We start from the raw sequence: 24,789 nt of genomic DNA on the forward strand, positions 1-24,789 counted from the left end.
TGGAATGGGGTGGGCATCGGCTCGGGTAACGTCATTGAGCCCCCGGTAGTCCACGCAGAATCGGAGCTCGGGGGCAACACCGGGGGCCGCTGCCTTCGGGACCAGGACCACGGGGCTGGCCCAGGGACTGTCAGAGGGCTCGATCACCCCCAGGGTCAACATCTTCGAGACTTCAGCTTGAATGCAGGACCGGACCCGGTCAGGAACCCGGTAGGCTCGGTGTCTCACCGGCGGGCTGTCCCCGGTGTCCACGTCATGAACACACCAGTTGGTGACCCGGGGGGTCAGGGAGAAGAGGTCGGAAAATTGTCTTAGGAGCTGGCGGCAGTCCGCTTGTTGCTGGGCAGTGAGGGCTGGGGAGAGGTTCACTCCTTCTACGGAGCCATCCTGCTCCTTGACACACAGGAGGTCCGGGAGGGGATCCGACTCATCTTCGGCCCCGTCATCGGTGGCCAGCAGGAGGCTCAGTTCTGTCCACACGAAGTGAGGCTTGAGGCGGTTCACGTGCAGGACCCGGAGGGGATCCCGAGGCGACTGGACGTCCACCAAGTATGTGACTTGACTCTTCCGCTCAACCACTTTGTAGGGCCCAGTCCATCGGTCCTGGAGGGCGCCAGGCTTCACGGGGGCCATGACCCACACCTGCTGGCCCGGCTGGAACTCGACCAGAGTGGCATTCTGGTCGTACCAGCGCTTCATCTCTTCTTGACTTGCCTCCAGGTTGGCCTCGGCCAGTTCTCGGAACTTCCTGGTCTGGTTCCGGAGGGCCAGGACGTATTGGAACACATCTCGGGGGGTGGTCTGGGGTGCTGCCTCCCACCCTTCCTTAACCAAACTGAGGGGACCTCGGACGGGGTGTCCATAGAGTAATTCAAACGGGCTGAACCCTAAGGACTTCTGGGGGACCTCCCGGTAAGCGAACAAGAGGCAGGGGAGCAGGACGTCCCACTTACGCCGGAGGGGCTCTTCTAGGCCAGCGATCATCCCTTTCAAAGTCCTATTAAACCTTTCTACTAGGCCGTTCCCTTGGGGATGGTACGGGGTGGTGAACTTATAGGACACCCCACATTGTTGCCACAGGGACGTCATATATTTCGAGATAAAATTAGTGCCGCGATCGCTCACGACCTCGCGGGGAAAACCCACCCTGGAAAAGATCCCCATCAGGGCCCGGCCCACCACGGGGGCCGTAATGGTGCGTAGGGGAATAGCCTCAGGATAGCGGGTGGCGTGGTCCACTAGGACCAAGATGAAACGGTGACCTTGGGAGGTGGGGGGGTCCAGTGGTCCCACGATGTCGATTCCGACTCGTTCAAAAGGGGTACTGACGACCGGGAAGGGTTGGAGGGGAGCCTTGCGCTTCTCCCCACTCTTCCCACTAGCCTGGCACGTGGGGCAGGACTTGCAGTGGGCTTCTACCGCTGCTCTCATTCTAGGCCAGTAAAAATGGGTCACGAGACGGCTGTAGGTCTTGTCCTGACCCAGGTGGCCGGCGAGGGGGACGTCGTGGGCTAAGCCCAGGAGGAAATCTCGGAAGCGGAGGGGTACCACCAGTACCCGTCCGGATCCCAGCTCCACCGACTTCTGCTCACTGTACAAGATGTTATTTTCCCAATAGATTCGGTGCGTCCCGGTCTGGTCACCTGCGGCTTGGCCCTCGGCCTGGCGCCGCAGCCCGACCAGGGAAGGACAAGTGGCTTGCTCCCGGCAAAATTCTTCCCGGGTGGGCACGCCCTCGTGGCGCCAATGGGCCAACTCGGGTAGATCTCCCAACTCGGGGACCGGGGCGGGGTCGGATGGTGCGGGTTCGTCGCGGGCGACGGACCCTTCTGATGGGGGGACGGGAGGACCCTCGGCGGGGACTGTACTGGTCTCTTCGATCGGGGTGCTTCCGACTTCTCTCCGGGGAGTGAGTCGGGTTGACATAGATCGGGTGGTGGCGCACACCCACTCGGGGAGTCCCATCATTCCTAGGTGGGCCTTGCGCTCGACGTGCTTCCAGGGAGAACTCTCCAGGTCGTTCCCTAAGAGGCAGTCGACCGGCTGGGAGGTTCTTACGGCCACCTTGAGTTTACCTATCACCCCTCCCCACTCAAACGGCACCAGGGCTACCTGACACATACTTTCTCTATTGTCTGCGGATATTACGGGGCAAAAGACGTTGGGGAGGATCTGCTCCTCGGGGACTAGGTGCCTGAGGATACCGGTGATACTGGCCCCGGTGTCCCGCAGGGCCTCTACTTGGTGGCCATTGATCTTGACGAGCTGCCCGTATTTCTGTGTGTTGGAGGGTAGGAGGCTACCAGGGATCATCTCCCTATCTCCCAAGGATACTAGGGCCATCGCTGCGGGTTCCCACTCCTCGGCTTCCTCAACCTCCTCCCCCAGGGCTACGTTGGCTATCTGTCTCGCAGGGGTGGTAGGGGAGACTTGGGTGGCCATGGGGCACTCTGGGTCATTGGCGTAGTGCCCGGGTTTCTGGCAACGGAAACATGTGACGGTCACCCGGTGTCCCCGTCTCCCAGGGGGCCCTGTCACTGGTGGGGGGGGCGCCGGGAAAGGTGGAGGTTGTGTCTTCGGGGGGCTAGGCTGGGACTCTCTCGGCCCTCCCTGGTTCCCTCCCCCTCTCTGGCGGGGTGGTCCCTGACTGGCTCGGGGGTACTCTCCTACCATGCCCCGGGAGACCCGGGTGTTGGTCCAGCGGTCGGCCTCCACAGCCAGCTTCCGGGGATCTGTGAGCTTGCTGTCAAGCAGATGCTGACGTAGTTCTATGAAGCAGTTCGCAGCCAGATGTTCCCACAACATGAGGTCAGTGAGTTCGGCAAGGGTGGTGACTTTGCTGCCCTTGATCCACCCATCGAAGGCCCGACTGAAAAAGTTTACATACTCCACCCAGGTGGTGCCCGGGATCTTCCTGCAGTCCCGGAATCGCTGACGGTACATTTCTGGGGTGAGGCCGTATCTTGTGAGTAGAGCCTCTTTCATGTGGCTGTAGGAGGTCTGCAGGGAGAGGGGTAGGTCGAGCAGGGTGTCCCTTCCTTCGCTCAGAAACCGCCCCCACAACCCCGCCCCCCAGTCCTTCTGCGGGATCCGATGGGAGGTCATGGCGACCTCGTAGGCCCTGAACCATTGCTGAATGTCATCGTTTTAATAATATTCCTTGACCACATCCTTGGGGATGTGGACCTTCTGTTCCGCTGGGGAGGCCGTCTCTCGGTTTCCCGGGGGCCTCCCTTCCTCGTTTCTGGCCTTGAGCTCGAGTTCCTTCAAGCTGCGTTCGTGCTCCAGTTGGAGCTTCCTTCCTTCGTGCTCCCGTTGGAGCTTCTTTTCTTCTAGTTCGCCTTGTACACGCATTTGCTCTACTGCTAGCTTTTTTTCCGCTAACTTCAATTCGCCCTCGATTTTGAGTTTGGCTAACTTGAGTTCATGATTGCGGCTTCTCTCTCTGTCCGCGAGCTCTTCCGGGGATAGGCCCCCGTCTGGTACGATGCCTCGCACCTGATTGCTACTGCTTTCACTTTGGGGGGTTCGGCTTCGTCGGGGCGCTCCCCCGTGCCTTCCGGGCGGGAGGCCCCGGTCTCCATCCAAGTTTTCAGTGCTTTCTGCAAATCCTCTTTAGTGTTGAGACCAGTGGTAGCGATTTTAAGTTCTTTGCAAAATTGCTTTAGCTCTTTGTGTGTGTATTCTTCTAGATGCTCCACCTGGCGTTGGTTTCTGCGGGGCTCACGGCGCTTCCTTCTGCCATCTTTGTCGGTAGTGCTTCCGTTGTTCACGGTACGATCTCTAGGTGATGGGCCCGAATCCCGTCGCTTGCCACCAATGTTAGACGGCGACCTCAGAGGAGCCTGGAAGGGGACCGGACTACCCTGAGACCCACCCTCGAAGTATCGTAGCCGGGCACTGGCGGGAGACTCCCCAGGGGGAGGAATCTCGTATCTAGGATCGTACTTCTGGCACCACACGACACAGAGTGACCACACCGGGTATTCTTAGAAATCAATCTTTATCAAGTAGGTTATCACTGCAAACATGTACAAGGTGAGCACGGGCTCAAGAGTCTCGGAAGGGGTAGGGGGTAGCGGGACAGTCTCTGGTAAAGGTTCAAAGCAGGGACGTATCCGGCGCACAGCTCACAATCCTCGAGCTGGGGGATACGTTGTTGTAGTCGGGGTCCGGCGGGACCGTGAGGGTCTGTTGGAGCCGCGAGTCACTCAGCGGGCTCAGGTACAGGTTCGGAGGTCTTACGATCTTCAAGGAGCCGCGAGTCACTCAGCAGGCTCAGGCACAAGTTCGGAGGTCTTACGATCTTCAGGGAGCCGCGAGTCACTCAGCAGGCTCAGGTGCAAGTTCGGAGGTCTTACGATCTTCAGGGAGCCGCGAGTCACTCAGCAGGCTCAGGTACAAGTTCGGAGGTCTTACGATCTTCAGGGAGCCGCGAGTCACTCAGCAGGCTCAGGTACAAGTTCGGAGGTCTTACGATCTTCAGGGAGCCGCGAGTCACTCAGCAGGCTCAGGTACAAGTTCGGAGGTCTTACGATCTTCAGGGAGCCGCGAGTCACTCAGCAGGGCTCAGGAGGGTCCAAGTTCCAGGAGCCGCGACCACGTCGGCAGGCTCTCGTTGTTCCAGCGTCGAATCTGCCGGACAGACCCAGAGCACCCCTTGTTATAGGTCGACCCCTCTTTGATGTCCGGAGTCTGTGCAGGCAGGGGTCTTGTCACCTGGGGGTCGCTTGTCGGGATTTCCTGCTATTGTCTTTTGATCCTTTCAGGGCCGGGTCGGGAGGAGTCCCAGACACCCAGCAGGCACGGAGCCAGCCCTCAGGGAGGCCGGAGGGCCGATCGAAACCCATCGTCCCAGGGGAGTTCAGAGGTGCGATAGAAACTGCTCCTCCCTCTCTCATCCCCTGGAAGCGTGATGTCCTCCAGCCGGAGTGGCGCCTCTAGGCCCGGGTCGCGCGGGGGCCGGGCGGCCATCTTGGTGCATGAAGTGGGCACGCGGGCCCGGGGTGGCCGAAAGGAGAGAGGCCATGGACGGGGATGTCCGGGTCGGTGCGTGTGTCCTGGTGGGGAGGGTCGGCTGGGCCGTGTGCTTGGGCTGCAGGTACCAGGTTTCGGTGGTGCGGGGGCACGGAGGGCCATTCTACGAGGCCGGGTCCAACAGGAACGCTTTAGTTTGTGATGTGCAAATGACACATATTTGCAGAAACTCAATTTCCAAGCATTGTCAACTATATGGTTTTATCAGTAAAACTGCACGTCAACGGGAAATGTTGTGGCCATTTCAATGTAAAGTCTGCTGATTGCAAACAGTGTGCTTCCTCCTCATGCTTTAGTCATGTAATTATTAAAAGTGATAGTTTTTAAACATGATTTGAGAAACATTCCTGCCCCCATCGTGATGACAATGCGGTTAATGAACTAAGAGGCAAGACAGGGTTCATGTGCATCCTATACGTGGGTAGATTTGCATTATATAAGGAGCAAAAGTTCAGTCTATTAAATCAAACAAAAGAGTGTTTTGTACGGCAGACATGCTGAACTCTCATATTTGAAGGTGCTCTTATATGTGATAATGATGAAAATGGCAGCTGAATGAATTCAAATATGTGCCCACAATCCCATCATTTGAAACCAGTTTATGGGTCAAGAGCATTATGATTAGGTCGAGTAGAATATTTAAGTTACTAGACCTGCAGGTCTAGTAGCATGTTTATGATTTTTCATACGGTCTCCCTGCGAGTTTCTATGTACTCTGCTTGAGCGTATGAATGAAGGGGTAGGTTGTACTGAGAGTCAATAGGGTCTCCTTGCAAGTCTCTATGTACGCTGCTTGAGCGTATGAATGACAGAGTGGATGTACTGAGAGTCCATACGGTCTCCCTGCGAGTTTCTATGTACGCTGCTTGAGCTTATGAATGACAGAGTGGATGTACTGAGAGTCCATACGGTCTCCTTGCGAGTTTCTATGTACGCTGCTTGAGCTTATGAATGACAGAGTGGATGTACTGAGAGTCCATACAGTCTCCTTGCTTGCGAGTCTCTATGTACACTGCTTGAGCGTATGAAAAACAGAGGAGGATGTCCTGAGAGTCAATATAGTCTCCTTGCGTGCAAGTCTATGTGCGCTGCTTGAGCATATGAATGATAGAGGTGATGTACGTACTGAGAGCCAATATGGTCTCCTTGCTTGGGAGTCTCTAAGTATGCCGCTTGAGCGTATCATTGACAGAGTGAGTGTACTGAGAGTCAATTTGGTCTCCCTGCGAGTCTCTATGTATGCTGCTTGAACGTATAAATGACAGAGTGGCTGTAGAGTCAATATGGTCTCATTGCTTGCGAGTCTATGTATGCTGCTTAACCAGATGTATGGCAGAGGGGATGTACGGAGAGTCATATGGTCCCTTGCTTGTAAGTCTCTATGTACGCTGCTTGAGTGAATGAATGACAGAGTGGGTGTACTGCGAGTCGTGATGGACTCCTTGCTTGCGATTGAGTGTGTGTTCTGCTTGCGAGTGTGTATATGCTGTTTGAGAGTATGAATTACAGAGTGGATGCGGTGAGAGTCAATATAGGCTCCATGCTTGTGAGTGTGTCTGTACACTCCTTGGAGTGTGTATGTATGCTGCATGGGAGAGTGTTTGCAGGCTGCTTGAGAGTATGAATGACTGTGGATGAGCTGAGCTTCAATTCTCTGTTGGAAAATGACCCTTTTGACATGCTCACCTGCATTTTTTGGACTGATAATGCAGATTTTTTCACTCTGTGCACTGGGACTCTGACCCTTAAAACATTTCGAAATTGGCTACACTTCGAATTGGCATATTTAACTTGCCTGCAAGTCCCTAGTATACGGTACCCAGGGCCTGTAACCTAAATGTCACTAGTGGACATCAGCACTCATTGTGCCACCACTAGAGTGATAGTACAAAACATGACTGAATGTCGACTACTATATACTGTATGTCCAGTTTTAATACTGCAGCTTCAGCCTGTCAAAAAACCCCTGTTTTCACAAGCCTAAACCCTCTTTTCAAATATTAATGCATCACCCCAATGTAGGCCTACCTGTCCAATAACAGTGTCCACAGTATTTTCAGGTAGGACATGTAAATGTTTAACGCAAAACAAGTCTTTACAATTACAAGGCTACAAAAATTCAAGCTCCACAAAAGTGAGGATCAAGCATTTTTGGCTTCCATTTCAGAGACTAAGTCAGAAGGTAAAACGTTTGACTGGGACAAAACAGGTTTCTGTATCCAACCCGACTCCTTCGCTTTTTGGGTCTATTTTTATTGATAACTTGAAAATTCACATTCAAATACCTTGCACCCTGCCTTAATGGGCATTAACGCCTACTGAGGGGTGAATTATTAATAATAAATTATTATTCATTATATTTAGGCCTCGAGAAAGCTACTCGCCCACTCGCTATAGCGAGTCATATTTTATCAGGGCGAGCTATATTTAGGGCCTACTCGACCATTCTGGCGAGCTGCCAAAGATCAGGTGTTCTGTTCATTCAGAATGTGAAGGACCAATAACGATGCCTATGAATCTTGTTTTTAACCTGTCACATTTGCTCAGTACATACAAAGTTCAGAAGTCAGTTTACATCTTCTTACAATTACCTTTCTTTCTCTGACTGCAGAGTTCCAGGATTTTGTAAAGTGAACTGTCTGATGTGCTGTACAAAGAGTGTGAAATGAAAAGCTGTAGTGTGGCAGGTTTTGTTTCCTAACACATCTAAATAGCTAATAAGTGAACTGTACAAACATTTCAAATATATTTCATGAATGTCCAATTTTTGTAATTCTGGGTGATGAAAACAATACTTTAATAAGATGAAAACAAATCAGAACACATTACTTGGTGACATGCAAATGATAAATAGGTTTGCTGAAATCCAATTTTCACAAATTGTTTATACACTATATAGTTTTACCAGTAAAATTGCATGGTAATGGTAAAGTTTTTGGGCCCTTCAATGGAAAATATAGGGTTTATAAATGACAGCATGCAACCCCATCATGATATAGTGATCTGTTTATTAATAGTGAGTTTTTAAACATGAACTGAGAAACACTCCTGCCCCTGCTCTGGTGGCAATGCTAATTTTGTACAGCAGAAATGCTGACCTCACATATTTGAAGGTACTCTAAAACAAGAAAATGAAGAAAATGTTTGCCAAGGATCACACAATTTGAGACCAGTTTACGGGTCAAGTACATTACAGATAGGTCAAGTAGATTATTAAAAGTCACTAGACCTGCATCTCTAGTAAAATGTTTATGATTTTTCAAGGCCCGATGACAGGTCAAAATTGCAGTATTAAAACTACGCATACAGGCTACTGTAGTAGGCCTGCAGTAATTTTTAGCACGGTCACTCTAATGATGGTACAAAGATTGGCGCAGTCCGTCAGTGACACTTAACTTACAGGCCCCGGGTATGCTTTGTGCCATATAATACAGACTAATAGGTAAGTTAACTGTTCTAACTAGGAGCACAGCAAATTATGACATGAACATTAATGGGGGTGATCATAACGAAAAGAGGCATTTTGCTATAGTCTCCATGTTTGTAAGTGTGTACGTACACTGCTTGTGAGTCTCTGTGTGCGCTGCTTGTGAGTCTCTATGTACGCTGCTTGAGAGCATCAATGACAGTGTGTATGTGTTGAGCATCAATATAGTCTCTGTGCTTGAAAGACTGTATGTACGCTGCTTGTGAGCAAGTATAAACGCTGCTTGGAGTGGGCGTGTATGCTGCTTGAAGTGTGTATAAACTGCATGGAGTGTGCATGTAAGCCGCTTGAGGGTGCATGTACGCCACTTGCAGGGTACGTGTACGCCACTTGCAGGGTGCGTGTACGCCGCTTGCAGGGTGCGTGTACGCCACTTGCAGGGTGCGTGTACGCCACTTGCAGGGTGCGTGTACGCCGCTTGCAGGGTGCGTGTACGCCGCTTGCAGGGTAAGTGTACGCCGCTTGCAGGGTAAGTGTACGCCGCTTGCAGGGTAAGTGTACGCCGCTTGCAGGGTAAGTGTACGCCGCTTGCAGGGTAAGTGTACGCCGCTTGGAGGGTGCGTGTACGCCGCTTGGAGGGTGCGTGTAAGCCGCTTGGAGGGTGCGTGTAAGCCGCTTGGAGGGTGCGTGTAAGCCGCTTGGAGGGTGCGTGTAAGCCGCTTGGAGGGTGCGTGTAAGCCGCTTGGAGGGTGCGTGTAAGCCGCTTAAGTGTGCATGTGTGCTGCTTGGAAGGTGTATATACGCCACTTGGAGGGTGCATATACGCCGCTTGGAGGGTGCATATCCGCTGCTTGGAGTGTGCGCGTACGCTAGTGTGCCCGTATGCTGCTTGGAGTGTGCGCGTATTCTGCTTGGAGTGTGCGCGTACCCTGCTTTGAGGGTGCGCGTACGCCGCTTGGAGGGTACGCGTACGCCGCTTGGAGTGTGCGACTACGCCGCCTGGAGTGTGCGTCTACGCTGCTTGGAGTGTGCGTGTATGCTGCTTGGAGTGTGCGTGTATGCTGCTTGGAGTGTGTGTGTATGCTGCTTGGAGTGTGCGTGTACGCTGCTTGGAGTGTGCGTGTACGCCGCTTGGAGTGTGCGTGTACGCTGCTTAGAGGGTGTAAACTGCGTGGAGTGTGCATGTAAGCCACTTGAGTGTGCATGTGTGCCGCTTGGAAGGTGTATATACACCGCTTGGAGGGTGCATATACGCTGCTTGGAGTGTGCGCGTACGCTAGTGTGTGCGTATGCTGCTTGGAGGGTGTGCGTACGCCGCTTGGAGGGTGCGCGTACCAACTGCTTGGAGTGTGTACCAACTGCTTGGAGTGTGCGCGTACGCCGCTTGGAGTGTGCGCGTACGCTGCTTGGAGTGTGCGCGTACGCAGCTTGGAGGGTGTACAAACTGCTTGGAGTGTGCGCGTACGCCACTTGGAGTATGCGCATACGCCACTAGGAGTGTGCGCTTACGCCACTAGGAGTATGCGCTTACGCCACTAGGAGTATGCGCTTACGCCACTAGGAGTGTATATAAACTGCTTGGAGTGTGCGTCTACGCCGCTTGGAGTGTGCGTCTACGCTGCTTGGAGTGTGCGTCTACGCTGCTTGGAGTGTATGTATGCTGCTTGGAGTGTGCGTGTATGCTGCTTGGAGTGTGCGTGTACGCTGCTTAAAGTGTGTATAAACTGCGTGGAGGGTGCATGTAAGCCGCTTGGAGGGTGCGCGTACCCAGCTTGGAGGGTGTGCGTACCCAGCTTGGAGGGTACACGTAAGCTTGGAGTGTGCGCCTACCCAGCTTGGAGTGTGCGCGTACGCTGCTTGGAGTGTGCGTGTACGCTGCTTGGAGTGTGCGTGTCCGCTGCTTGGAGGGTGCGCGTACCCAGCTTGGAGGGTGCGCGTACCCAGCTTGGAGGGTGCACGTACCCAGCTTGGAGGGTGCACGTACCCAGCTTGGAGGGTGCACGTACCCAGCTTGGAGGGTGCGCGTGCCCAGCTTGGAGGGTGCGCGTGCCCAGCTTGGAGGGTGCGCGTGCCCAGCTTGGAGGGTGCGCGTGCCCAGCTTGGAGGGTGCGCGTGCCCAGCTTGGAGGGTGCGCGTGCCCAGCTTGGAGTGTGCGCGTGCCCAGCTTGGAGGGTGCGCATACCCAGCTTGGAGTGTGCGCGTACGCCGCTTGGAGTGTGCGCGTACGCCGCTTGGAGTGTGCGCGTACGCCGCTTGGAGTGTGCGCGTACGCCGCTTGGAGGGTGCGCGTAGGCCGCTTGGAGGGTGCGCGTAGGCCGCTTGGAGGGTGCGCGTAGGCCGCTTGGAGGGTGCGGGTACGCCGCTTGGAGGGTGCGGGTGCGGGTACGCCGCTTGGAGGGTGCGTGTACGCCGCTTGGAGGGTGCGTGTACGCCGCTTGTGCGTGTATGCTGCTTGGAGTGTGTACAAACTGCTTGGAGTGTGCGTGTACGCTGCTTGGAGGGTGTAAACTGCGTGGAGTGTGCATGTAAGCCGCTTGAGTGTGCATGTGTGCCGCTTGGAAGGTGTATATACGCCACTTGGAGGGTGCATATACGCCGCTTGGCAGGTGCATATACGCTGCTTGGAGTGTGCGCGTACGCTAGTGTGCCCGTATGCTGCTTGGAGTGTGCGCGTATTCTGTTTGGAGTGTGCGCATACCCTGCTTTGAGGGTGTGCGTACGCCGCTTGGAGGGTGCGTGTACGCCATTTGGAGTGTGCGCGTACGCCGCTTGGAGGGTGTACAAACTGCTTGGAGTGTGCACGTACGCCGCTTGGAGTGTGCGCGTACGCTGCTTGGAGTGTGCGCGTACGCCACTTGGAGGGTGTACAAACTGCTTGGAGTGTGCGCATACGCCACTGGGAGTGTGCGCATACGCCACTGGGAGTGTGCGCATACGCCACTGGGATTGTGCGCTTACGCCACTTGGAGTGTGCGTCTATGCCGCTTGGAGTGTGCGTCTACGCCGCTTGGAGTGTGCGTCTACGCCGCCTGGAGTGTGCGTCTACGCTGCTTGGAGTGTGCGTGTATGCTGCTTGGAGTGTGCGTGAATGCTGCTTGGAGTGTGTGTGTATGCTGCTTGGAGTGTGCTTGTATGCTGCTTGGAGTGTGCTTGTATGCTGCTTGGAGTCTGCGTGTACGCTGCTTGGAGTGTGCGTGTACGCTGCTTGCAGTGTGCGTGTACGCTGCTTAAAGTGTGTATAAACTGCGTGGAGGGTGCATGTAAGCCGCTTGGAGGGTGCGCATACCCAGCTTGGAGGGTGTGCCTACCCAGCTTGGAGGGTGCGCATAAGCTTGGAGTGTGAGCCTACCCAGCTTGGAGTGGGCGCGTACGCTGCTTGGAGGGTGCGCGTACCCAGCTTGGAGGGTGCGCGTACCCAGCTTGGAGGGTGCGCGTACCCAGCTTGGAGGGTGCGCGTACGTTGCTTAAAGTGTGTATAAACTGCGTGGAGGGTGCATGTAAGCCGCTTGGAGGGTACGTGTACCCAGCTTGGAGGGTGCGCGTACCCAGCTTGGAGGGTGCACGTACCCAGCTTGGAGGGTGCACGTACCCAGCTTGGAGGGTGCACGTACCCAGCTTGGAGGGTGTATAAACTGTGTGGAGGGTGCATGTAAGCCGCTTGGAGGGTACGTGTACCCAGCTTGGAGGGTGCGCGTACCCAGCTTGGAGGGTGCACGTACCCAGCTTGGAGGGTGCGCGTACCCAGCTTGGAGGGTGCGCGTACCCAGCTTGGAGGGTGCGCGTACCCAGCTTGGAGGGTGCGCGTACCCAGCTTGGAGGGTGCGCGTACGCTGCTTAAAGTTCGTATAAACTGCGTGGAGGGTGCATGTAAGCCGCTTGGAGGGTACGTGTACCCAGCTTGGAGGGTGCGCGTACCCAGCTTGGAGGGTGCGCGTACCCAGCTTGGATGTTGCGCGTACCCAGCTTGGAGGGTGCGCGTACCCAGCTTGGAGGGTGCGCGTACCCAGCTTGGAGGGTGCCCGTACGCTGCTTGGAGTGTGCGCGTACGCTGCTTGGAGTGTGCGCGTACGCTGCTTGGAGTGTGCGTGTACGCTGCTTGGAGAGTGCGCGTACGCTGCTTGGGGAGTGCGCGTACGCTGCTTTGAGAGAGCATGTACGCTGCTTGGAGAGTACATGTTAACAAAAACAATGGTTCTGTCGGGTGTAAAAACTATTTCTTATACAGATGATCAATTGACTCAGTTATTTTCTACAATCCTCAAATGTTCGTATCTGAGCAGTTTTGACATATGGAACACACAAAAGCAACACAGGTTAATGGGTATTATGTTATTTTATATAAATTGCATCATTTATATATACCCAAACATTTGTGAAAAAGCTGTCAACACAAGGTGTAATTTAAGGTGATACGTGTTCAAGTGACATATTGTGCTCAGTGATAAAGTTTGGAGCGTATTATATACAAAGTGATTAAAATATGTACAGGGGAAAAAGAAGGCCTGAATAGAGCGAAGAAAACAATGACTTTGCTGCTTTATACAAATTAATATTTTGCACGCAAAGCCTTGATCTGGACCAAGAAGTATCGTCGACGTTTCAAACCAATCTATGCACTACTGAGTAGTCAATGCGAGTCTTCATCAGGACAAAGATGGGGGAAGAGGGATGACAGCCTACGGATACCCAATTAAGCATCAGTAACACATAAGGATCGAGATAGCAGATAGTGTCCGCTTTCGAGAAAGGATATCAAACGAATTCATATAAACTGCAAAAGGTATTGTAGATAGATGTTAGAGTTTGAAATTAGCTCGAAGATACAACTCGAAATTTTACACCGTTCTTATACTTGAGTGGGTATGTCATGGCTGAAAATGGCGACTAAACATCACAATGAAATCTTCTCACCACCATGAGGCACTCGGCAACCTGTAAGAGGGAGGGAGCGGGGAGACGCGGGCTATGAACTCTGACTGGTCAAGTCAAGCAAGTCTTGTCCCAATGACTGAGACCCTGACCCTAGGTTTACAATGCAGCACAGCAGTGCGCATGCGCTAGGTATGCTTAGAGAGTAGGAACTAGGTTGTAGGGAGGCGGTGACCTTATATTTGCAAAACTGTCCTTCCATTGGGAATAGAGTCATCCATTAGATTTGATTTTAAACCATTTTTAGGTCTCGCCTAGGCAGCACACATGCGTTGCTCTAGGAGGGCCTTTAGCCATCGGTCTTCACTTTTCAAGCACTGCACTCGTGCTTGTGGCGGCCTCCACCTTGGGGGAGCAAGCAGCGGCACGCCACAAGCACGAGTGCAGTGCTTGAAAAGTGAAGACTGCGTGCGCGCACACACACACCACTCCCGGGCTTGTTAGGTCTCGTCTAGGCTGCTTGTTTTTCTTTCCACTGCTTGTTCTAAAATGTTGGCAAGAGTGACTTGGTAGAGCAGCTCCAGAACACACCCTGACACATAAGCACTTGAACATGCGGCGTGTCCTGGTTACTAGTTGTGCTCAGGTGGGCACCATGACAGTCACGTCCTTACCTGGTCTGCTGTGCTGTCTGCTGTCTTGATCTCAGAGTAGTGAAGAGTGTGAGCTGCTACCATGTATCGTAAACCTACGACGACAGAAATTACAAGTGATCCAGACCTGAACCAAAGTGAGCACAGGCTTGCGCGCCCCATCCATATACAAGCTTGAGTTACGACCTGGTGTCCCTTTTGGAATACATTACATGCTTGACCCATTGTTAGAAATTGAGTTGCAGGTCGACTGACATATGAGCCCTAGTAAAGCAACTACCACAATTCTAGTCGGGGTAAGAAGCATTCAAAGCCTAAATTAACCTGTTTTCACCCTCTGGTAGATTGTCTCTAAATTAAGCCTTGCTGCTCTATGCCAATGTGCAAAGTACTTGCAAAACACTTCAAACAGTAAACAGTGAAAACAACATACAAAAAGGTTCCAAACCAGGCTAGAAAAATAGAACTTAAATTTAATAAATATATCAAGACCAAAACAACAAAAATCCTATAAGTAGAACTTGGGATCTGAATTTTTTAAGAATCAACTGCAAAATAACGCTTGGAAGTAATAAGTACTTACTTGGGATATCTGGTCACGCTGGACCGAGACAAAGTCAAAAACTCAAACTGACAGCAATGGCCTGCTGAACAAAAGTACTTGATCCTGGCTGCGTCGATGTCAAAGATGTAGAGCACAGCAGAAGCGAAGCATAATTTTCAATCCACGCAGTGGTGGCAATGCGCCGGTCCTGAGCAGCGCAGCGCAGCAGCGACGATGTGTCGGCTCTGATGATGCAGAACTGTGATGTGGAGATTTGGCGGTGTCAAAAATCCAGACAGAGATGCGGACACCTTGTGTAGTTGTAGTTCCGAGATCGATTCATCAGGGATGATTCACGCAGTAGAGGACGAGGCACCAGTTCTGGTCACACAACAGGTGCGATGCACTGGTTCCGTACCAGGGAACAGGAGCAATGCGCCGGTTCCAATCCACGTACCATGGGTCATGTACTGGTTCTGATCTATGCAGCGGTGCCAATGCGCCAATTAGACAGAGGATGTGTGGGTTTTGCTTAAGCAAGCACGTTACGACTCACTTCCCAGGGTCCAGGACTGGGGTGGCACCACTTGGCAGGGCAGACTAACAGATGGCAGATTCCAAGTGAAGAAGCAGTTAAGTTGGAAGTTTTTTATGTCCCTGAGACTATAGTTCAGGAGGCCAGCCAGCTAGCCCTTGGATTCACTCTGGGCTCAAGTGATGCAGGTCCAGTCCTTCTCACCCAGACAGGAGAACAACAGGCAGCACAGCAAGACAGGAGTCCAGCAAAGCATCAGTCCAGCAGAGTGGCAGTCCTTCAGCAGCACAGCATTCCTTCCTGGCAGTCTTCACAGGTTGAGAAGTGTACTGAAGGGTGTGTCAGAGGTCCAGTACTTATACCCACTTGTGCCTTTGAAGTGGGGGAGACTTCATAGACAGGTCATTGAAGTGCACAAAAGTTCTCCCTTCCTGCCCTTGCTAAAGACTCACAACAAGGGTATATGTAGCCTTTATGTGGGGACACGACACAGCCTATTCAGGTGTGAGGCTGAGTCGAGCTCCTCCCTCTCATCCTGCCAGGAAGACCCATCAAGTCACACCTATGCTCCCATGGTGTGTGGCTCTCTAGGGGGAATACACAAAGCTGAGCTGTCACCTTCCCCAAACGTGTATCAGAGATGGACAGCAGGAACCAAATTGCTACAGTAAGAAAATGCCAACTTTCTAAAAGTGGCATTTTCAGAACTGCAATTTAAAATCCGACTTCACCATAAATTGGGATTTTCAATTGTGGTTCCAGAGACACCAAACTTGGAAAGTCAATCTCTTCACAACTGGGAATTATATTATATTTATAAAATGTAATAAGGTACTTCCAATGTTATCCTATGGGAGAGATAGGCCTTGCAGTAGTGAAAAACGAATTTGAGAGTGTTTCACTACTAGGACATATAAAACTTAAAAGTGCCTGTCCTATCTTTTAAATACATTGCACCCTGCCCTCTGGGTTGTCCTAGGCCTACCTTAGGGGAGGCTTATACGTATAAAAAGGGAAGGTTTGGGCTTCGCAAAAGGTTTATTTTGACAAGTCGAAATGGTAGCCTAAACTGCACACACAGGCTCTGCAGTGGAAGGCCTGAGCCATGGTTAGGGGGCTATGTAAGTGGGTGGCACAATCAGTCCTGCAGGCCCAGTAGTAGCATGTATTTTACAGGCCCTGGGCACATGTAGTGCACTCTACTAGGGACTTAGAAGTCAAATAAATATGTCAATTGGGGATGAGCCAATATAACCATGTTTAGGGGAGACAACATAGGCACTTGAGCACTCAATGGCAGTGGTGAAGTGCAGTGGTAAAGTGCACAGAGTCCTAAAGCCAACGAAAACGAGGTCAGAAAAGTAGAGGAGGTAGGCACAAGGTTGGGGGCAGGGGTGTAAGACCACCAAAAAGCTGTTAGGTCTAACATCCATACATTACTAAGGTCCTAGGAAGGAGGGGTGGGGTGGGGGGGGGGGGGGGGGAGTAATCTTGAATGACCCAGCTTCATTTACGCTAACAGCTATCTTGGTGTCTGGCCCTACTCACTGGCACATGGGAAAGACTGCCGTCACTGTGAATGGATGCTGTAATTGAAGAGCAGTTTTTGAATGCTTAACTCGTAAGTGTTAAAGTGATAGCTCTTTAGTAATGTCAGAAAAAGTATCAATATTCCAACAATTCTCTCCAGGTTCCATAGTTGCATCCTCGTTCCTTTTCCCCCCATCTTCAGAAACCATTCTGTCCCCCCGCTACCCACAGCAGATAAATCGGTTTATGAAGAGCCGTTTCCACAACCCATAGGGGTCCATTTAAAATAATCTCAGGTGCAATGCGGACGACTATTAGAGACGTGGCAACTACTTCATTGATGGATGCATCCTCCTACCCCATCACTGCAGCCGCAAAGCATCTCAGGACCATTGCATCTGCTTTAACTTAATAAAAGGCGAGACCTATTGCATTTTTAATGCTTGTTATATAAGAGATATGCCTGCACTATAAGAATGTCAAAGGTGCTGTTGGCCTGTTCCAGTATTTACCCAAATAACAATTTAAATACCACTATTTCGTTTTATTTCTTTTATAGCGCAACTCATCACAAAGCAGGGTGTCGGAGCGCTTTACATCACGAGTACACATTATATATTGACATCAAATGTGGGTAAATCAATGTACGGGGAGTGTAACACACAGTGAGGGTTACAAGGTGTAGGAATCATATGTCCTTCATAATTCACTGTGCTATGACACACTCAGACCCAAGAACATATCTCCTCGCGCACACCTGTTCCAGAACAGGAGGGGGTCTGGCGAGGCAGGAGACGGTGCCAGACTGCTGGGGGTGGAGACTGTGGCACAGGGTGTGTGTGTGTGTGGTGGGGGGGGGGGACGACGTAAAGCGATCCGAAATGAAACGAGGGAATGCGGTAGCTCAGCGGGTAAAGGGGGCAAGGTGATGAAGGTGGGGGGTTACAAGGAAGTACAGTGATTCCGAATGGGGGCTGACCGACAAAGTCCCCGCAGGGGACCCTCATAAGAGGGCGGCCCCTTTAGTGCCACAAGATGGCACACTGGGCAGACTAGTGTTTTGGCCTGAGACCCCTGTTGGGGTCCCAAGCGCATCACTTCCGGCCGGGGTGAGGCCAGGGAGAGGTATATAGTCCTCCCCCTCCCCCCTAGCGGCCTCTTTGTCCCCCTCATAGGGGCCAGCCCGAGAACTATACCAGGCAATACAAGTTCGGGGGCCGCAGCTGTTTTGACTTCCATCACGCCCGCTCCCTTGCCCATCTTGGTCCAACAAGTCACGACTGCTCTCACGGCCGCTCCCTTGCCCACCTTGGTCCAACAAGTCACAACTGCACCGCTGCTGTCTGGACGTTGTTCACTAGCCTGGCAAGTGCCCCAGGCAGCCAAAGAAGGAATTTGGAGGAGGGATTTTGTGGACATTTTTACCCTGCTGATGCTGGAACAAGAGGGGCTGGACGCTAGGAAGATGGGGACGAAGGAGGATGACAATAAAGTAAAATACCAGCCTTGGCCGGAGAAGAACCTAGCTAACTGGCTAGAGGCTTTCTCCATCCTAGCATCTGTCAATATGGAGAAATTTCCAGAACAGGGGCCAGGCTTGGTGCAGTACTCCAGGACCATACATAACGAGGCCATGAGGTGGGGTGGAAATGGATGGTTGAACTATGACAGGGAGTTCAGGAGGAAGAGGTCTCAGTGCCCGGAGATGGGTTGGGACCAAAAAGAGGTCCAGCTTTGGATGGACCATATGGGTTCCCGTTCACAGCAGAGTGTAGACCCCCAGGGAAATGCACAGGGGGGGACAATCGTCTTCCAGGGGGTCATTTCCAACAAGCGCAAAAGGGCAAACGTAGGGGAGAGAGACAGAGGGGAGGTTTCAGGAGGTCCCCCCGGGTACATGCCGCCTTTTTAACAATGGATCTTGCTCCTGGGGTAAGACGTGCAAGTTCCTGCATGCGTGTAATACATGTGGCGGGCCCCACACAGCGGGTTCCTGCCATACCAAGCAGGATAGGCAGCCAACCGACAAAGGCAGACAATAAAGTTGAGGTAGAAATACAACAGATACCAAGATCTTTCTCCCCCCTCCCCACCTGCCTTCTCCCCGCAGCCGGTTCAACTTCACACGGGCTCTTCTCCAAAGGGCCCTCCCCTGTCAGCCTGGCTAACATCACGCCTCTTCTTAGACGGTACCGCAACGCAACAGATAGCCGCACACTGCTTTTGGGGTTCAATGAAGGCTTTAAGATCCCCTACGTGGGCCCCCTGGGCAGGAGAGAGGCCAACAACCTCAGATCTGCGAGAGAGCATCCGGAGGTAGTTAGGGCAAAGGTAGAGAAGGAGAGGGTTTCGGGCAGGGTGGCGGGTCCATTTCTGCAACCCCCGCTGGACAACTTTGTAGTCTCTCCCCTGAGGGTTGTGCCCAAGAAGGACCCAGGGGTTTTTAGACTGATTCACCACCTCTCTTACCCTGAAGGGGCATCAGTTAACCATGGGCTACAGGAGGGCACCTGCTCTGTGTCTTATTGTACTCTGGACGTAGGATTGGACTTAGTCAGGAGGGCAGGCAGAGGGGCCTGGTTAGCAAAGGCGGACAGCGAATCGGCGTTTTGCTTGCTATCAGTCCACCCGAGCAGCCATCACCTGCTGGGTTGCAGGCTAGAGGGCAGGTACTTTTTTGACAGATGCATGCCCATGGGCTGCGCGGTGTCATGTGCATATTTTGAGGCGTTCAGTTGCTTCCTGCAATGGGCCCTCCAGGATACCTACGGGGTTGTAGGGGTGACCCATTATCTAGATGACTTCCTGTTCATTGGGAGTGAGGGCACACAGGACTGTAAGCAAGCCCTTGAGGATTTTGAACAGCTGGCCAGTCACTTGGGGGTCCCCCATGCACCAGGTAAAACGGTGGGTCCAGCACAGGTTTTAACTTTTCTAGGGCTAGAGCTTGATACCATCGCAGGGGAATCCAGATTGCCTACAGACAAAGTACGCGACCTCGCACAACACATTCAGTCTGTGGTTGCACAGGGCAGGGCCACCCTAGAATGCATTCACAGGCTCTTAGGGAAACTGAACTTTGCAGCGAGGGTCATACCAGCTGGAAGAGTGTTTGGCAGAAGGTTGGCCAGGGCCACCGCCAGGGTCTTAAAAAAGCACCACATGGTCAAGCTAAGAAAAGGCATGAGACTGGACCTGGCCATGTGGGCGGATTTCTTGGCCAACTTTAACGGTTCAGTAATTTGGAGGGGTCCCTGGGCAGGCAGCCCGGACCTGGCCCTACATACAGACGCATCAGGCAGGGAAGGATTCGGGGCCGTCCTAGACAGGGAATGGTGTGCTGAGAAATGGCCCAGCGCCTGGCACAAGAAAAGGATCACGACCATCATCACAGTGTTGGAGTTGTTCCCGATTGTGGTGGCTTTCCACTTGTGGCCCACAATACTGGCGGCCAAGAGGGTCCTTTTCTGGTCTGACAATCTGGCGGTAGTGCAGGCCATCAATTCCCAGTCAGCGAGTTGTCCCCTGGTTCTGTGCCTCTTGAAGGAGTTGGTGTGGGCTTGTCTTTACAACAATGTTGAACACAGGGCGCGACACATTCAGGGTGTGCAGAACACAGCGGCTGATGCTCTCTCTCGTTTTCTGTGGCGCCGGTTCCGGGAGGCGTGGCCGAGAGAGGCGGGGACCCCTTTCCCAGCGCACCTTTGGTTCCTGTTGAAGTGGAAAAGCGAATGAGGGGCCTGGGCGAGTTATCCCTCGCGCCTGGGACAAACAAGAGATATAAATCCTGTGTGCAAAAATTCTGTTCAGTGACGGGCCCATGGGATGGAGGTGAACTATCTTTAGCAACCAGAGTGCAGTCCATCATATTGTGGGCTAAAGACAATGGGTAGAGTCATTCCTGGATATCGGGCCACCTTGCAGCAATCAGCCACCACGCTAGACTCAAGGGGCAGTCAGATCCAACTAGTTCTTTTGTGATCAGAGCGGCATTAAAGGGGTGGGCCAGGAGTGAACCTAAGGCACCGGACAACAGGTCCCCTATAGACTTTGAGACACCCCAGGGGATGCTAGATTGGATGCACGAGGCCACTCGCTCTGAGTTTGAGGCAGCATTGTTTGCTGCCACGTTCAGCCTGGCTTTCTTTGGGGCACTTCGCATTAGTGAGTTGGTGGCCAGAGCGAAGAATGATAAGTCTGGGGTGGCTCTGAATTGGCAGGATGTGGTTCTCTCTGGGGATTCCCTCAAAGTAACACGACGAAGGTCGAAGACCGATCAGAGCGGCAAGGGCAGGGTGTTCTGGCTGCACAGTTTGGGGGAAGGGAGGTATTGCCCAGTTAGGCTGTTCTCCGCCTATGCAGCCCTGCGTCCGGCAGCAGACGCTTACCTTTTCATACACGCAGACAGCTCACCCCTAACTAAGTACCAGGTGGAACACATCATGCATGCGTGCCTGGCGCTATCTGGTAACAAGGACCCTAGCAAGCGTTTCTGCAGCCACACCTTCCGCATAGGGGCAGCAACTACAGCATTTAAGGAAGGCTTGCCAGCAGAGGGTATCAAACAAGTGGGGCGCTGGCAATCCCACTGTTTCAAAAGATACATACGTCCCTGAGCCCACGAACTTTAGGGGCCTTTCTCCAGCCAGGTCATGGCGAGTGATGGTGGCATGGTGTTTTTTAAGTTTCTGTTTGCAACTGTGTATGGCCATGAGCCACGTTATTTGGTTTGCCCGCAGGAACCGGTTTTCCGGGTACTGGCGGGAGTGTGGTGTTAATGTTTCATTATGGTGTGCTATGTTGGGAATAAACGTTTTGCAACATCACATTTCTTTATTTACCAGGACAAAGGTCTGGGTGATTGGCCATTCTGGCGTCAGCAGATTGGCACAGTGGGCTGCGAGCAGGAAGTGGAGGCATGGCTTTTCAAACACCGAGATAATTTGGCTGGGGTACCCGGGCATGCGATGGAATGGGTTGTTGGACAAACTTCAGCAGAGACTGCGGGGGAGTGACCAGTCCCCCCAACGTGCTGGTTATTCACCTGGGGGGCAACGACCTGATAGCACTGGGCAAGAGGACATTGCTTCAAAACATGAAAGCCACAATTTGCAAATTAAGCAATCAGTTAGGGAAATGTGAACTGTGGTGGTCGGAGAGCACCCCACGGCACCTGTGGCAGGGAGCCCGCGCGCAGGAGAGTCAATTGCGCGATGCGTAAATTCACCGAACAAATGGGGTTTGGATTCATAAGACATGGTTTGCTTCATGCTAAATCCATAGGGTGTTTCGAGGACGATGGGGTACATCTCTCCAGAATAGGCATGGACTTGTTCCTACTGGAGCTAGGGGAGGCCCTGGAAATAAGTAGGCGCGCAGGCCTTGGTGGGAGGCCCTGGCTGCAACGGTCGCCACACCCAGGGCTGTGGCGGAGTTACATGGCGATCCAGAGGTGGATAGGTACTCAGGGGTACCCTCTTCAGGAGCACAAAGGGTGCTGAGGCTGAATATCCACAGGAAGTCTGTGCGGTGGACCCTGGGGTGCGACGGCGCCCCATCTGTCCTACGGGCGGTTGAAAACCTGTACAACCGGGGGTCGCTAGAACGCTCTGCCCCCCGTGGGGGGTGGGGGGGAGGGAGTGAGTTATATGGTGGACCAATGTTTCACCGGAAGTGGGAGGGGCTATCCCCTCACCACAACTGCTAAGCACCGATTGGTTAAGACCACGATGCAAGTTGGCCCATCAGGTAGTAGGCCGCGAGGGGCGGCTTGCCTTTGGATCGCCTGTAAGATAACCCACCATGTTGGCATATTTGGTATGCTAATAAACCTGCAGCAATTTTCTCCACCAACAAGTTGTCTTGTCTGCTTATTTATGCTACCTGTATGTTGCTGCGGGAGGGCTGGTGAGTGTGACCGGTATTGGCACTAATGAAAAGAATGGACAGAGCACCTCTGAGGGGGCGGATATGCAAAGGAGAGACTGGCAAACACACAGGCCTGGCAACAACATGTAACCACAAACACACACACAAACTGTGAATGCTGCCAACACACAGACTCACACAACGAGAGACTGAAAACATGATCTTAGACCCTCACAGCTCTGATAACACACACGCACTCTGTAAGTACTAGTAATTTAGTGACTCTCACATCTGACTGACAACACACAGACTAACAAGCACCCACAGAGGTCTGACAGCAGACAGACTCCGACATATTGAATTCCCACACCTGGAACCTTAGTATGCCGTCCCCCCACCCCAAAAGGAAATTCCAGTCTGCATGTCTTCTGAGAAGACAACCCCCCTAAATTAACTCGAAGGTCCCTCCACAGACCCTGCCCCATCTCACTCACTAACCATCCCTCATACACCCCCCTTCGCTCACCCCCGTCTCCGCGTGACCCACTCTCCTCCGTCATGGTCTCTACGACACCTTTTTATTGTGAAGCCCGCCACGCACGGCCCCCACTCCACAGTTGCATCTGCAGCGCCTGCGATCCCACATTGTACACTCACATATGCCTTTGTGCACATGATACATTTAAGGACCCAACAAACATGGCCGACACATCCATTCAAGTGGCACAAATTGCTTTTGTGGATGCCGTAAAAAAATATTTTCGACTGTCTGTGCTCTGCAGCTGAGAGAAAGAGACCACACATACCTACCCCATTTACAAACATATATTTATGTATCCCAGCCAGTTAAGTCCACACTCCATGGCAAAGGCAACTGTTCATCTCAAAGCCATGCTGTTAACAGTCTAAAATACAGCACTACACCCGAAACGTTTTTCTGCAATAGAAGACGCAAGCGATACCTCAGTCCCTCACAAGTTGTCAAAATCATTTCTTAAAAACATAAAAGAACTGAGTGACGAGTAATCCAGACTGCCGGGGCATGGACAGAGTTTAACAAACCGGAGGACGCCTTCGGAGAACTGCCGGAATCCGGTTCGGGACCTGCGTGAAAGAGGTCGCGAGAGCCAGGAGGAGGGCGGGATTGGCTGGAGGCCATCCGGGGTCTACAGTATGTGGCGATGGGAATGCAAGCAAACTGTCTTCCGGACTACCAAGTTTGTCACTCATAATGTGCACATAGCACAGTGCCCAAGAAAAAGAGTACGTGTTACCGCATGCATTTTTGTTTGAAACATATTTTTTTAAAAAGGCAGAGAACATTTGAGAGTAACAGTTTTTACTTCACAACCATCCTATACCGAAAGGACACGACGACCATGCCATACTCTGGCATGTTACAGCTCGCGTGGACTTCAAGCACTTCTCTAAACACGCTCTCAGCTTTGGCAAAGGCAGCAGCTTGTTTATAATTGATGCAATAATAAACACACTGCTGTGGTAAATAATTTTTCCTTTACCGGGACTGAATTTGATACAGAAACATTATAAAATAGCTCAGTAAAATGAGAGGCAGAATCCGTGATATTAGAGGTTCGGAATGGGCTTTATTCCAGTGATCGATTATAATCGGATGCTCCAAGTTCCATCACCACGGGGGTTCAGGAAGTGAAGTACATACTTTATTGACAAGAAGTAACTTTTATAGTACATACATTACAATGAAGTGAATACAGTAGGCGTAACAATTGATAAGGAAATTGACGTTTTGTCTGCGTAACCGAAAATGGGTGTAATAAAGAGTAAAAAGGAACATAATTGGTTATGATGTCATACATAGGTGGATCTATAAGATAATACTTGGCCTAGATGCGCGCGCAGCAGCATGACGTGGAATTGACGTGTAACTAGGGGGTGAAGGGGACTTGACATTTAGCTCTACATGTGGAGACAAAAAGTCTGGGGGGTCAAGTCAACCTAATCCCAAATCATATCTAACATCCTATGTTTAAAGAACTATGTTATCCAAGAAAGAAGGACTCTCGGACAGAATCTATTCTATACTGACTGTGCGTGCGTGTACAAGCGTCTAAGTGTCTACACTGAATGCGAGGGGGGTAGGAATATTCCATGGTAACAGGGCTATGAATTACTTGCATGAGGACAGAGAAGCCGGGCCTTTTGCTCGGTAACTGGAAGAATGTTTACTTAAACTACTAGGCAGGAATGCGTCGGCTGAGGGGGAAGCAGATAATTCGAAGGTGAAATACAGTTCTTGGCAGAGAATAGGCTGATGTCAGGCTTCGTGAGCCGCGCAGAGAATGAG

The 24,789-nt window shown here is 52.1% G+C and overlaps 1 protein-coding gene across 4 annotated transcripts in view; it reads right to left on the minus strand.

Annotated features, from left to right (window-relative positions):
• LOC146839435 (uncharacterized) overlaps positions 1–24,789 on the minus strand; it is a 141,238-nt gene that overhangs the window by 76,698 nt on the left and 39,751 nt on the right. For 2 of the 4 annotated variants that reach the window (XM_085651488.1, XM_085651487.1), the window contains exon 2: positions 14,008–14,081. The exons of the other annotated variants lie outside the window; for them this stretch is intronic. In XM_085651488.1, the coding sequence (XP_085507614.1) occupies positions 14,008–14,070 (63 nt within the window). In that variant the 5' untranslated portion in view covers positions 14,071–14,081. The remainder of the gene's footprint in view (positions 1–14,007; positions 14,082–24,789) is intronic. 4 annotated transcript variants of the gene reach the window in all.

Source organism: Triturus cristatus, chromosome 4_1 (genome assembly GCF_964204655.1).
Source record: "Triturus cristatus chromosome 4_1, aTriCri1.1, whole genome shotgun sequence".
NCBI lineage: Eukaryota > Metazoa > Chordata > Amphibia > Caudata > Salamandridae > Triturus > Triturus cristatus.